Source organism: Suricata suricatta, chromosome 2 (genome assembly GCF_006229205.1).
Source record: "Suricata suricatta isolate VVHF042 chromosome 2, meerkat_22Aug2017_6uvM2_HiC, whole genome shotgun sequence".
Classification (NCBI taxonomy): Eukaryota; Metazoa; Chordata; class Mammalia; order Carnivora; family Herpestidae; genus Suricata; species Suricata suricatta.
The window spans coordinates 101,028,082-101,041,866 of NC_043701.1; the positions used below are offsets into that span (position 1 = coordinate 101,028,082).

General features: G+C 50.3%; 1 protein-coding gene across 11 annotated transcripts in view; it reads right to left on the bottom strand.

Annotated features, from left to right (window-relative positions):
• Nucleotides 1–2,081: 2,081 nt before the first annotated feature.
• The window catches only part of UPP1 (uridine phosphorylase 1), a 28,237-nt gene continuing 16,533 nt past the window's right edge, over nucleotides 2,082–13,785 (bottom strand). For all 11 annotated transcript variants that reach the window (XM_029930631.1, XM_029930635.1, XM_029930696.1 and 8 more), the window contains 6 exons: nucleotides 9,914–10,031; nucleotides 6,822–6,980; nucleotides 5,788–5,902; nucleotides 3,407–3,616; nucleotides 2,969–3,115; nucleotides 2,082–2,386 (listed from right to left, as the gene is read on the bottom strand). In XM_029930631.1, the coding sequence (XP_029786491.1) occupies nucleotides 2,238–2,386; nucleotides 2,969–3,115; nucleotides 3,407–3,616; nucleotides 5,788–5,902; nucleotides 6,822–6,980; nucleotides 9,914–10,031 (898 nt within the window). In that variant the 3' untranslated portion in view covers nucleotides 2,082–2,237. The remainder of the gene's footprint in view (nucleotides 2,387–2,968; nucleotides 3,116–3,406; nucleotides 3,617–5,787; nucleotides 5,903–6,821; nucleotides 6,981–9,913; nucleotides 10,032–13,785) is intronic.

Below are 13,785 nucleotides of genomic sequence, written 5' to 3' on the forward strand. Positions count from 1 at the left end.
CTCTTAAGTTTATTATTTTTAAGGGAGAGAGAGCACTTGTGAGTGAGGGGCAGAGAGAGAGAGCAAGCTTGTACTGTCAGTCCGGAGTTCCAGCTCACCCGACACAGGGCTCGAACTCCTGAACCTTAAGATCATGACCTGAGTTGACACTGGATGTTTACAGACTGAAACCCTCACGCTCCACCCCACCCCCACCCCGGCCTGAAACTTTTGTTTCACATGCCAGGCTGGGCACTGTAGTTTCTGTCTGAGATTCTCTGTGCCCCAAACAGAGGGAAAAACGAAAACATGAGCCCACCACCTTTCCCTCCTCCGCAACTGAGGAGAGAGCAAAGCGGGGAGGGGTTGGGAGGATGCTCCCCCCGCTTGTTGGAAGAATGTGCAAACTATCCAGTTGGTGAGGACTAATCCAAGCTTCTCCCTTCTGATCCCAGAGTTCTCTGCAGGTGCTGGGCGGCCCCGTCTCAGAGGCTTGGGACTGCGAAAGGGGCCCCAAGCCCACATGGTGCTCTGCACCCGACTGACCACTGCATAGACCATACGGGCTCTCAGAACTAGGGACTGGCATGCCGGAAGTCTGTAGGGCAGACTCCCAGGCTGGAAGCTCAGGCAGGAGTTTCCTGCGCAGACTTGAGGCAGAATTCCTTCTTCCCTAGGAAACCTCAGTGTTTGCTCATGAGGTCGTCCACTGATTAGATGAGGCCCGCCCATTTAATCCAAGAGACTTTGCCTTTCTTACAGTCAAGTGATTGTAGATGTCAACAACATGTACAAAACACTGCCACAGCAAGAGCCACGCTGTCATACCACACAGGGCACCACAGTCCAGCCAGGTCAACACACGACATTAACCATCACAAGGAACCACAACCACTTGGGGAGGAAGGGTCCGTCCACTGTCTTGGCTCTGAAGACAGGGAAGCAGATGCTCGACCTAACACGGAAGCTTGCTGCCCCAAGGCTGGCTGTGGGGACAGTGTTAGAACACAGGGCAAACAGCTGCATGTTAACTGATTGTTAGGAGCAGATTTGAAATTCAACATTTGCCCAGTGCTTTGTGTGCTAAGTATTTTCACACTGCCCCTTCCTCCTTCTGTACAAGCCGGGTGGGGTGGGTCACTGACATTTCTACCCCGGGCCACAGATTGCAGTCATGGGGAAGAAGGTCATGGGCTGACAAGTGGCCTATGTGCTTTTATTCTCTAGCATGGCCAAGTGCAAGTGTGAGGTCAGGCCCGTCAGCTGCAAATCAGGACCTCGACAGCCATGGAATGAACCAGGCTGACGCGTCAGGGATCAGAGTTCACTGGAAACTGAAATTGACTGTGAGAGTCAATTCCCACAGACGGTGTGGGGTTACAGAAAAGGCCTGGGAGCAGGAGGGTCTAACCTCGGCTTGGTGGCTTTTATTTTATTTTATTTTTAATGTTTGTTTATTTTTGAGAGAGAGACAGAGAGAGACAGAATGTGAGTGGGACAGATAGAGAGAGGAAGACAGAATCTGAAACAGGCTTCCGGCTCTGAGCTGTCAGCACAGAGCCCAACGCAGGGCTCAAACCCACGAACCCTGAGATCACCACCTGAGCCGAAGTCGGATGCTTAATGGACTGACCGCCCATGCGCCTCTACACTGGGACTTTTTAAACCACAGCTTTAGGAGACTCACATCCCCTCTGAGTCTGGGGAGGCTGGAAGAAAGCACGGGGACCTGGGCGCACAGCAGGCACCTGTCCCAGAGAATCACTGTCTTCACGGACTTTCCGTACCGCCTGACCCCACACCAGACCCGGGCAGGGGCTGCCCCAACTCTGACACTTGATTTCAGCTCACATCATGATCTCACAGTTTGTGCATCTGAGTCTCGCTCTGGCTTGGTGCTGAACATAGAGCCTGCTTGGGATTCTCTCTCCCTCTCTCTCTTTACCCCTGCCCTATTCATGCTTTCTCTTTCTTTCTAAGGATAAATAAACCTCAGGTGAAAAAAACCTTCTGTGTTGCTAACACAGGATTCTTTGCCTCTGAAATGTAACCCAGTTCCCTAAGTTCTTAAATTTCCAAATGAGCACAAAGACACACAAAAGGAGATTTTAGCGGTGATTTTTTTTTAAGTTTATTTCTTTCAGTAATCTGTATACCCAATGTGAGGCTGAAGGTCAAGATCCTGCGGGCTGAGCCAGCCTGGCACCCTTGAGTGTTGATTTTATTTATAGCAACTGCAACCTCGAGTCTTCAGAGGTTCAGGGGTGTCCGGCGGCTGCAAGGCGCTTCTTGATGAAGTAGCTCACCAGGCGCTGCGGCCGCTGCTGGTACTCGGCCAGCACTTCATGAGGACTGTTGACCTGGTCCCCTTCCAGGCGGTTCAGCAGGGTGACACACACCACAGCCACTGCAGGGAGCAAATGCCCCATCAACACAACGTGCCGGGGTTCCAGGTTTTGCTTCGCTAAGACTGGACGAGGCCATCTCCTCCGCTGTTCCCCCAGGATCCCTCTCAGCCTGCACGTCCAAGGGAAGCTCTCCAGCAAGTCCCAGGGCCGGCTTGGGGTCAGGGGGGGCCCTATCCTGCCTTCAAAGGCTAGGCTCCCGGAGATCCTGGAAGGCACAGCTGGACCCTTTAGGGGACACTAGGAACTCGGGGGTTGAACCCCAAGTCAGAAGTCCTAAGAGCTCTGAACACAGGTTCAGGCAGCATTCACAGCTTCGTAACCTGAGCCGAGGTAGGTCTTTCTCATCCCACTTAGAGGCACACAGGTCATTGAGGGCCCTGCATGGGACTGTGTGACCGTCAAGGGTGTCTGAACACAGAGCCAGACGATGCCACGCCGGCCACAAACATGCCTCGGGGCAGGGTGGGCAGAAGGCAGCCGCTGCTGGGGGCGGTGGGTGGTGGAGGCAGGAAGAGGACCCGGATGGGGGCCTGGAGGCTGAGCCCCAGGTGAAGGACCCCCATGACCCAATGCTTGCCCACCTTGGAGTCCGCACGCACCGCACATGAAAGCCAAGACTGAACACTCCATCTCGATGTTGCGGATGCCGGCTGCATGGGCCGCCCACAGGTACTCTTGCTTGTCCTTCTCTGAGTAGGAGCAGAGAGCACCGTCCAGACGCCCTTGCCCTGCAGACACATGGAGATGTGCCAACGTTGACTTGGGCGTACTCACCACTTGCACATGAAAAGCACCTACTGCATGCCTGTGTCGTGCTACCTACCAGGACCCAGGGACGCTATGGATCCTTCCAGGCCCTGCCCACCCTCGAGTCCAACCCCCCCCCCCCACTCATCAGCAGAGCACTGTGAGTGCCAAGGAAACACTGAAGAGACAGGACCCAAGGGGTGATGGAGACCCCCCCCCACCCCTGTGCAGGAGCCCCGCCCACCACCAGGAGGTGAGGCCCATCCTGTCACCTTCGTAGAAGTCCGAGGTGCACATGGTGTCCCCTAGGACTGTGGGGAACTCTCCCAGCTCTGCACCACACTGCATCAGCTCCTGTGCAAGCTGCTCGTCCAGGTGTACCCTGTGAACCACCCTCTTCCCCAGGACCATCTGCTCGAACACCGGCTTGAAGGAGGGATCCATTGCCTGGCGGGTGATGACCACAGAGCCAGGCTCCAAACCTGGAGAGGGAAGCAGGCATCGCGGCCACATGGGGCACACAGGGACGGCACCACAGAAAGGAAAATGACACATCTCCACATTAAATACCAGGACACCCATAATGTTCTAAAAAGGAAATCACTAAGGATCCATTTTCTGCATCAAATTCTTTTTCTGATGACAGAGGTATGGCATAAGCAAGGCAGAGAATATGGAAGAGAGAAGAGCGAAGGAAAAGAAATTGCCAGGAGCCCTGTGTCCCTCCCTAATGTGCTGCGTCTTCCAGTCACCACTCTGTAACTGGCACCCCACCACTCAGGTGACCACAATGTGCTGAATTGGTCCCTGTTCCGTGCTTTCTCGTTATTTATGATTTCAAAGAACTACAAAAGTAGACAAGAACCGTGGTGCACCCCAAACCCAGCTCCGGCAACGACCGATTCCCAGTCGATCCTGTTTTCCTTTCATCAGTGTGTTACCAGGTTCCATGTCAAATGCTTCCTGGGATATTTTCCTATTTGCAGGGACATCCTTCTCTTATTCTTTCATCTTACAATAACTTTGTGTGGGATTTGACCATGAGCCTTTCCTGATACTTATGTGAATGGGAAATTAGGTTTCCTAAACACTTGGGAAGGAGGGGGGGGAAGCCATCGGAAGGTTCTAGAGACCCCAGGAGGGCTATTTTCATGAACCGTTATACAGTGTGTCCTGCACCCCTGCATGTGGCTTTGGACTTTCTTTCCTGTGCTGCTTTGGTCCCTCCTGGTCATCGAGACTCTCTTCCCTACAGCTGGTCCCACACTGGGGTTGAACCTGAAGGGTGCTCAGCCGCTCTCCTTCCTTCATTAGCCCAGGGAGTTCGTGCCCCTTCTGAGGTCTGGGTCACCCTCAAGCTGGGGTGTGTGAACCCTTCCCTTCCTCGGAGTCCCTGCTGGCTACTTCAGGGGTGGTCTGTTCTCATGCCCTGTGCTTCTTCCCAAGCAGTGCCGATGGCACCCAGCCACCACCCTTACGCTGGAATTCATGGTGATGCCACACCATGCCTTGTCACCAACAGTACCTGGGGTCTGCGGTCAGCTCTCTAGCGGCTGTCTGGCTTTATGGGGCTATTTTAGGGCACGCAAAATCAACCCCACGTGCTCCACAATGCTCTCCGAGCATCCACTGTAAAATTCCCTCCAGAGCAAGAACACAGAAACTCAGATTTTTAGGGTCTTTGGCAGACGCTGGTGCGAGGTTGCACACACTGTGGATATCCATCTGGGGGACGGCACTGAACAGTACATCCTCTGAGGGCCAACACCGCTCCGCCATCAGTACATTTCCCTGAGAACAACTTAAACATGGACTTATAATCCCGTCAGCACTGGTTTCTACACGGCAATCTGTATGCATGAGAAAACAGGATAATGCATCCAGAAGACGTGGGATCTACTGCGGCCTACCGTTAGGTCCACCCATAGTCAGAAAACCTAAATTCCAGAAGTGCCATCAATCCGGGAGAGGTCAGGTATAGGAACATGGGCAAGGCCAGTAACAGCAAGTATGGGCTCCTCTGGGCAGCTCCAAACCCAGGGCGGGTGCAAGCAGGGAGACCCCCACCGGCCACAGGGTGGAGGAAGGTCGGGGTCAGAGAGCCACCAGCTTCTGTAAAGCAAATGTGCCCCGGGGCCCTTGGCCCTGAACTCAGGCTTGGCTTTCTTATAACATCCTGTTCTCTCTCTGCTCTCTTTGTGGCTTTCAGGGACAACACTGGACGCGTTCAGGATCGGCCGGGGGACCCTTTAGGCAACTTAAGGACACTTATCTGAACATTGGGTTCCGTCTCTCTCTCTGATTTTCCTGTTGGGTTTCTCCTAAGGTGCTTCAGTCCTTGCAGGAGTTGGGAAGCACAGGGGACAGGAGAGAGGCAGAGATGAAGCGGTTAGAAGCCACGGCGAGAGGCAGGCGGACAAGGAGACTCCATGGTCGCCCCAGAAGGACAAGGCTCTGTATGCGCTGGGCTTAAGCCCTTTCTGCTCCCTACTGCTGTGGAGCAGGCCCAGCGGGCACAACAAGCGTCTCCTCATCCCTCCTGCCAGGGAGCTTCCTTGAACAGAGTGGGGCAGAAAGCTCTTCGAACCAAACCCGCCCACATTGGGTCCGCGGCAGGGACGGTGGCTCCGGAGGAGGCCCTCCGCACACTCACCGATCCCGCCCGAGGTGCCGATGCGGATGACGGTGACATCAGAGCAGCGGGCGTGGTACAGAAGTTTGATGAGCTCGTGCAGCATGATGGAGGTGGACGGGATGCCTATGCCGTGCTAGAACCCAGGAAAGACATGTTATGTCGGGGGAGGCGGCCGGTGCACTCTCGGTGCGCGTCACACCAGCGGGAAGACAACATGACCTTCGAAATATAAATTCAAAAGCCACCAGGGCGCCCGGGTGGCTCAGTGCATTGAGCATCCGACTCTTGACCTCAGCTCGCGCCATGATCTCATGGTTAGTGAGTTCCAGCCCTGAGTTGGACTGCGCTGACAGCCCAGAGCTGACTTCGCATTCCCTTCTTTCTCTGCCCCTCCCCTGTGCTCTGTCTCTCTCAAAATAAATAAATAAAATTAATTAAAACTATTGACGCTTTGGGAAATGCAAACGTTTGCACCACGGGGTCACACAGCTGGGTCCGCACATCTGTGAAGCAGGTGGCCCCCAAGGAAATGGGAGGCTCGATGGGGAGGCAATAGCCTGCTACTGAATTAAGTGCCAGGTAATGAGCATCTCCACAGGGCGGAGATGCCGCACAGAGGCCCATGCCACGCACAACTGTCACAGTTTTGTGTCTCCTCCTTCTCTCCCTATACTCTCTGCTTCTGTCACTGTAAGTAACAGGCTAGTCCCTCATCTCCCTCACTAGTCTCCCTCCCACACAGCCCCTCTCCAGCCCCTGCACATATCCCGGGGCTGCTCCCAAGGTGGGGGCATGCCCTGGCACATGTGTTGGTCATGTGTGACCCTGCACAGTTCATGCCTCCATGAATCATCTAGAACTGAGCACTCCACTGAGCTGAAGTGCCCTGGATGGTTAATACTGCTGTAGATGTCTCACCCCACCCATGGCCTGACAGCCTAAAGAGATGTCGTGGGAACCAGGCCTGCGTGTGTGGGGAGACCAGGCAGAGGGGCGGCGGGGGAAGCTTGTGGGGCCCCAGGCCCGAGCCCACTGCCAGGGCGGGTACTCACGCTGAGAGACAGCACAGGGCCCACTTTGAACATGACGTAGCGGTCAGTCCCCACGCAGATGTTGGGATATTCTGCGCCCGGGTGGTCAAGGCCCAGCTCCTTGGCCATGTCCTTGATGAAGGCTTCCATCCGGGTGGGGCTTCCCCCGATGCACACGAACTGCAGCCAGAGAACAAAGCCCTGTCAGCACGGGCCCAGAGCACCGCACACGTGGACGCAAACATCTGCATCACCTCAATGCTGCTGGGAAAGAAAGCCTCTGGCCCCATCCCCACGGCTCCTGTGTCTGGGGAGCCCAGTTACGTGTGCTTCTGTGAGTGGTGCAGAGGCTGGAGATTTGGGTGCTCACGCAGAAGCACCGGGTCATGGTTCTCCAGGACGCAGGGAAACCAGACCCTCGTTACCTCTGGGGAGGGAACTCCAGGGCCCATGCCTGCCCGGCCTCTGTCCATCATGTGCATGGCTCGGCCCGTTACTGAACAAAGACTCACCATGCGACCAGGGCCCCCCAGCCCATCTTAACAATGGGCTTCTGCCCAACACCTCCCAGCCAGCCGTCCAGGAGCCAAATGGCCAAAGCATAGAAGAGCCAGGGGCCCGTGGGAGTCGGAACTGGTAGAAATCAGGTGGGTGGGTGGCCCTCAGAGAGGTAAAACCTAAAATCGGCAAAGTGTTATATATACAGTCTTATTTTTCATTTTGTTTTACACAAGAAGAAAAAGGAAATGAGCCAGTTTTCAAGAGTTTGATGATGAAAGAATTATTAGTTTCTAAACATGACAAAAGAAATTCCCACAGCCTAGAAAACTTACAGGTTAAATTCAAGTGCATGGAAAGCAAACACATTAAGAATACGGTGCAGGGCAAACGAAACATTGACAAAAGGACAAAGCAACTTACTAAGTGGGAGAAGGCATTTGTAAATGACACATCTGATGGGAGTTGGTCTCCAAAACATATAATGAATTTATACAACTCAACAGTAAAAATGACAGATACCCCATTTTAGGGGCACCTGGGTCATGCAGTCAGTTAAGCTTCTGGCTCCTGATCTCGGTCAAGATCCCATTGTTTGTAAGTTCAATCCCTGCGTCAGGCTCTGTGCTGACAGTGTGGAGCCTGCTTGGGATTCTCTCTCTCCCTCTTTCTCTCTGCCCCTCCCCTGCTTCTGTTTCTTTTTTCTTTCTCTCTCTCTCTCTCTCTCTCAAAATAAACTTTAAATCAACAACAACAACAAAAATAAAACAATCTCATTTCAAAAAATGACCTTAATAGATACTTTTCCAAAGAAGACATCCACATGGCCAACAGACACATGCAAACATGCTCCACATCACTGGTCATCAGGGAAATGCAAACCAAAACCACGAGGAGATACCCCTCACACCTGTCAGAGTGGCTAAAATCAACAACACGAGAAACAACAAGGAGGTGAGGATTCGGAGAAAGGGGAGCCCTCATACAGTGCTAGTGGGAATGCAAATGGGTGCAGCCACTCTGGACAGCAGTATGGAGGTTCCTCAAAAAGTTAAAAATAGGAGGCACCTGGGCAGTTAAGGTTCCGGCTCTCAGTTTCAGCTCTGGTCTCCATCTCGCAGTTCATGAAATGGAGCCCCACGGCGGGCTCTGTGCTGACAGCATGGAGCCTGCTTGGGATTCTCTCCCTCTTTCTCTGCCCCTCCCCTGCATGCTGTCTCTCTCAAAATAAATAAATATATTTCAATAAAAAATAAAAATAAAAGTAGAAGTATCATATAATCCAATAATTCTACCAAGGGCTATTTACCCAAAGAAAATGAAAACACTAATTCAAGAAGTTATAAGCATCCTTATGTTTATGATAGATTTATTTATAATGTATAATAGCTACTACATAGAAGCAACCCAAGTGTCCATGGATAGATGAATGGATAAAGAAGATATTTTATACATATATGTACATATATATATACAAATATACATCAATGGGATAGTACTCAGTATTAAAAGAGAATGAGGTTTGCCATTTGCAACAATATGGATGGGGCTTAGAGAGTGAAAGAAGTGAAAGACTAAGTGAAAGAAGTCAGTCAGAGAAAGATAAACATATAATTTCACTCACATGTGGAATTTAAGGAACAAAGCTAACCGATTAAGAAAAAAGAGACCAACAAAAAAACAGACTCTGAACACAGAGAACAAACTGGTGTTTGCCAGAGGGGAGAAGGTAGGGGGCTGGGGGAAAGAAATAAGGAGGATTAAGAGGCACGAAGTTTCGGTTACGAAAGAAGTGAGTCATGGGGCTGAAAAGTACAGCACAGAGAATGTCCTCAACAGGTTGGGAAGAACATTGGTGACGGACGATGATCACATTATCATGATGAGGACTAAGCGAGGTATAGAGCTGTTGAATCACTATATTGTGCACCTGAAACTAATTTAATACCATATGTCAATTACACTTTAATTAAGAAAATACTATTAGTAATAAGTAACCAGAGAAAATCTCTCTGATTAAAAAAAAAAACCAATACACGGGGAGTTGTCCCACAGTTGGAAAAGAACATGGGGGCTGCTAAGAGACCCATGGAGAAGCAAGGAAGTTCTGAGTCATTTGCTGTTTTGATTTTGAATTTAAACATTAGTCCATCTTTACCCACAGGGATCAGACATTTTGAAAGTCCTATGCCAAGATAAACCAGCACTGAGGAACTTAGGACTTTTTGGGGAAAACGGATTCAAGTTGTCTTCAGCCAAATAAGCGGTTAAGAAAAAAACAAGCACGCCTTTTAAACTACAAAGAGACCTGTAATCACTCACTTGTTCTCCCTCCTTCCTCTGTGACTCGTGTTTCCTTTTCTCCCAGTGGAGCATTAGGAAATTGATTTTGTATAATTTCCATTACACACTGAATTTATGAGAGATTATTTAGGGGCCAATATGGCAAAACTTAGGAGACTTCTTTCATTAACTCATTAGTTTACATATTTTAAAAGCAACTATCGGCAAAAATCTGGTGAAAATAGAACTTGATGACCTTGTTTGTCCTCTGTGCCCATGTGAGGAGACTGATTCTAAGACAAACCCCCAGAACCAGAAGCCCTGCCTTTTACCTTCACATCTCCGAACATCGCAGGGAGATCATGCGTGCTGGTGCTGAGGTGGAAGTGGTAGAGGACATCCTCTTGCATTGCTGCCACGTTTGGGTTGGTGGGCTGTACAAAGTGGCCACTGTCACGAAATAGAAAGGCAAAGGGTTCAGAGAGCACCAGCAGCCAGTGGCCAAAATGAGAACAGAAGCGTCCTGTGTCGGGGAGGTGGGGCACCCTAGCACCACCAGTGTTCCCAACTCCCTGTGTCCGTTCTGCCCCCTCCTCCTTCCCCACATCTCCTCCCCACACCCCAGGGCCCCAGTTCGGAGGGTACTCAGAAAGAACTCAGAAGAGCACAAGAAAGTACAAAGATCAAAATGCTGAATCACCCCATAGAACATATAGCCAGATGCTGCCCGACCCAAGTCTATCTGACACCTGAACTTGGCTTTATTTTCAAAATAGTACATTCACATAGGAACTATGGATGGAAATAGAAGAAAAAAGAAAAAAAAATGCTTCTTGTTCTCCCTTCCAGAGATAACCTTTCCAATCCATACACCCTGGGTTTAATTTTTCTTTTTTGTTATTTATTTACTTTCAGAGAGACAGAGAGAATGCCAGAGGGGAAAGGGCAGAGAGAGAGAGAGAAAGAGAGAGAGAATCTCAAGCAGGCTGTGTACAGTCTGTGCACAGAGCCTGACATGCGGCGCAAACCCACGAAACTGGGAGATCACGACCTGAGCTGAAGCCAGACACTTAACCCGCCTGAGCCACCCAGGCGCCCTATAATTTTTCTTGTCTTACTGCATTAGCCAGCGCTACTCCTGGGCAATGTCCAGTGGGAAGGATGACAGAAGACATCTTTCCATTTTGGTTTTCTTTTCAGTGTGGCCACTTGAAAGTGTGTGTGGCTCACACACATATTATTTCTTGTTTCTTTTTACATTTTATTCATTTGTTGAGAGCCAACTAGAAAGACAGTGCGAGTGGGGGAAGGGCAGAGAGAGAGGGAGACAGAAAAATCTGAAGCAGGCTTGAACATGAACTATGAGATTGTGACCAGAGCCGAAGTCAGCTGTTTCACCGACTGAGCCACCCAGGCACCCTGATAAGCAAACATTTCTAAGAATTTTAACTTGATAAGCAATCCATGTCTCGCGATACAAATTGTACCTGATGCTGAATGTCACATGATCACAACTGAGCCAATGCTTCTCTCTCTCTCTCTCTCTCTCTCTCTCTCTCTCTCTCTTGCTGTGGGATTGTGGGTGATCATCTCCCATGCTTGGATGCTCAGCCTCAGGCTGCAGTGTTTGGCAGAAATCAGTGATTTTTCAGAACGTTGGAAGGTGCCCACAACTGGCACTAGTTTATTTTTGTCACTTCCAAACACCTATGGACAGTTCTTTGCTTTTCCATCCAAGAATAAGCTCAGGAAGGCTTACTAACTCCCCTCTCTGTCTCCCTCATGCCAGCCACCAACGTTTTCAAAGATAAGTGCAGGTTAATTTGTTTTTCTTTATATTTTGTATTTTCTTTACTATGTCATATTATATTACAGTACCAGAATCATTTTTTATATGAACATATTTGGGCTGTCGAATGAACCATTGGAGTTTCCACTATTTCTTTTTTTTTTAATGTTATTTATTTATTTTATTTTTTTTTTTTTTTTAGTTTCCACTATTTCTTATGGGGAAATTCACTCTGATGTACAAGCGCTTTGGATGACAGGCGCATTTCCGGGATGAATTCTGCTCGCAAACCGAGGTTTGACTGCACTGATTTTGGCTTAGGGTACGACAACATGGGGACGTCCCAGGAGAGCAAGCTATCCGTAGCTGGTGTAACTAAGTCATGAGTTCCCGTGTGTACCAGTCACTCTGCTGGGCTGGAGAGGCCGCTGTAAGGCACCTTCTGCCCCCCAGATGCCCAAAATCAAGCAGGGAAACCGGATGAGAGCAAATACAACCACAGTGCAGTAGTAACTGCAGTAAGACAGAGAAAGGAGCAGCGTCCAGGCCACGACAGCACCTGCGGCTCGCAGGGCGGACCCAGCTGGGGTCTCACTGGGTTTTGTCAGCCCCCAGACTCGCTCATCCCTTTACAGAGGGCATGGCTGCTATGGAAATCCTGACACCTTCACACGGTCATGGCGTCCTAAGTTCCTCTAATGACAACCATTACTGATGACACGACAGTTGCCGCACACCTTCAGGACGGGAGGAGCCCACAGAGGACCCAGCAGAAGAGCTGACCGGCAAGCACCAGAACTGACGAAATAGGATGTGATTAAGACAACTTTGACTTAAGACATATTTCAAAATGACACTTTTTTCCCCTCTCTGATTCCAGGAAGAGAAGGAGGAGGAAATAGGGTATAACTACGAAAAACAACAATGTTTTATATTTTTTAAAATTGTTTTATATTTTTATTTATTCTCAAGAGTAAGAGAGAGAGAGAGACTGAATGTGAGTGAGAGAGAGACGGGGGGGAAGAAGATAGAATCTGAAGCAGGATCCAGGCTCCAAGCTGTCAGCACTGAGCCCAACTAGGGGCTTGAACCCACAAACCGTGAGATCATGACCTGAGCTCAAGTTGGATGCTTAACCGACTGAGCCCCCCAGGCGTCCCTGCAATGCTTTTAAGATAAATAAATTGCACACGGACTGTAATGAACCAGACCATGTACAAACTTACTTTTTAAAAGAGTTTAAAACAGCAAACCAAAGGCATTACTTGGAAAACTAGTTCTCTTCTCCACACACAATTTCCAGTCACTTCATCTGGCCATGTCACTTTCCTCATTTAACAACTGTTCATGGGGCACCTGCTCCGTAAAGGAGATGCAGAATGGATGCAAACTGGCGAGTCTACAAGCTGTGCAGGTGCCTCGGGACAGGTGCTCCGGGACTGGAAGAGACTAGGGAGGGAGTCGGGGAGGGGGTTGGAGAAGGGAGAACTCAGGGCAGCCGGCAGGATCCGACCCCATTGGGCCCTGTGCTAGGCACAAATCCAAACATTAGTCCCTGGGAGGCACTCGGCACTGTGGTAGAAGTGATGTACTAATAGCTCATGCTTGGGGCGCCTGGGGGGCTCAGTCGTTTAGGCATCCCACTGTTGATTTCGGCTCAGGTCATGATCTCACAGTTGGTGGGATCCAGTCCCGCATCGGGCTCTCTGCTGTCTCACCCACTCTCTCTCAAAAGTAAACATAAATTTTATTTTATTTTATTTTAATTTTTTTAATGTTTTATTTATTTTTGATACAGAAAGAGATAGAACATGAGAGGAGAAGGGGCAGAGAGAGAAGGAGACACAGAACTGGAAGCAGGCTCCAGGCTCTGAGCTAGCTGTCAGCACAGAGCCTGATGCGGGGCTCGAACCCATGAACGTGAGATCTGACCTGAGCTGAAGTCGGAGGCTTAACCGACTGAGCCACCCAGGTGCCCCAGATTTTAATTTTCTTTCATGTTATATTTATTTTTGAGACAGAGAGAGACAGAGCATGAGAGGGGAGGGGCAGAGAGAGAGGGAAACACAGAATCCAAAGCATACATTTTAAAAAATTGAATAGCTCATGCATAAAAATCTACTTCCCACTCACGACTGCTGCAGAGGCTGGGTTCTGTCAGTACCCACCCCACACCCCCCCACCTTACAGGCGCACTTGAAGATTAACGTTTTCTATAAGAGGCTGCATGAGGGGACCTGGAGCTCCTGACGCCACCGCTGCCTCCCAGTGCTGGGCAAGGACACCAGTGAGGGAGGGCAAGCTGGGGGCAGGCCAGGAGCCACTCCAGCTGGGTCCTGTCCATGGCCCTTGAGCCCAGCTCCAGGGCTCCCCCAGGTAACCCCAGCAGAGGTGGAAGCAAGCAAGGAGCGAGGG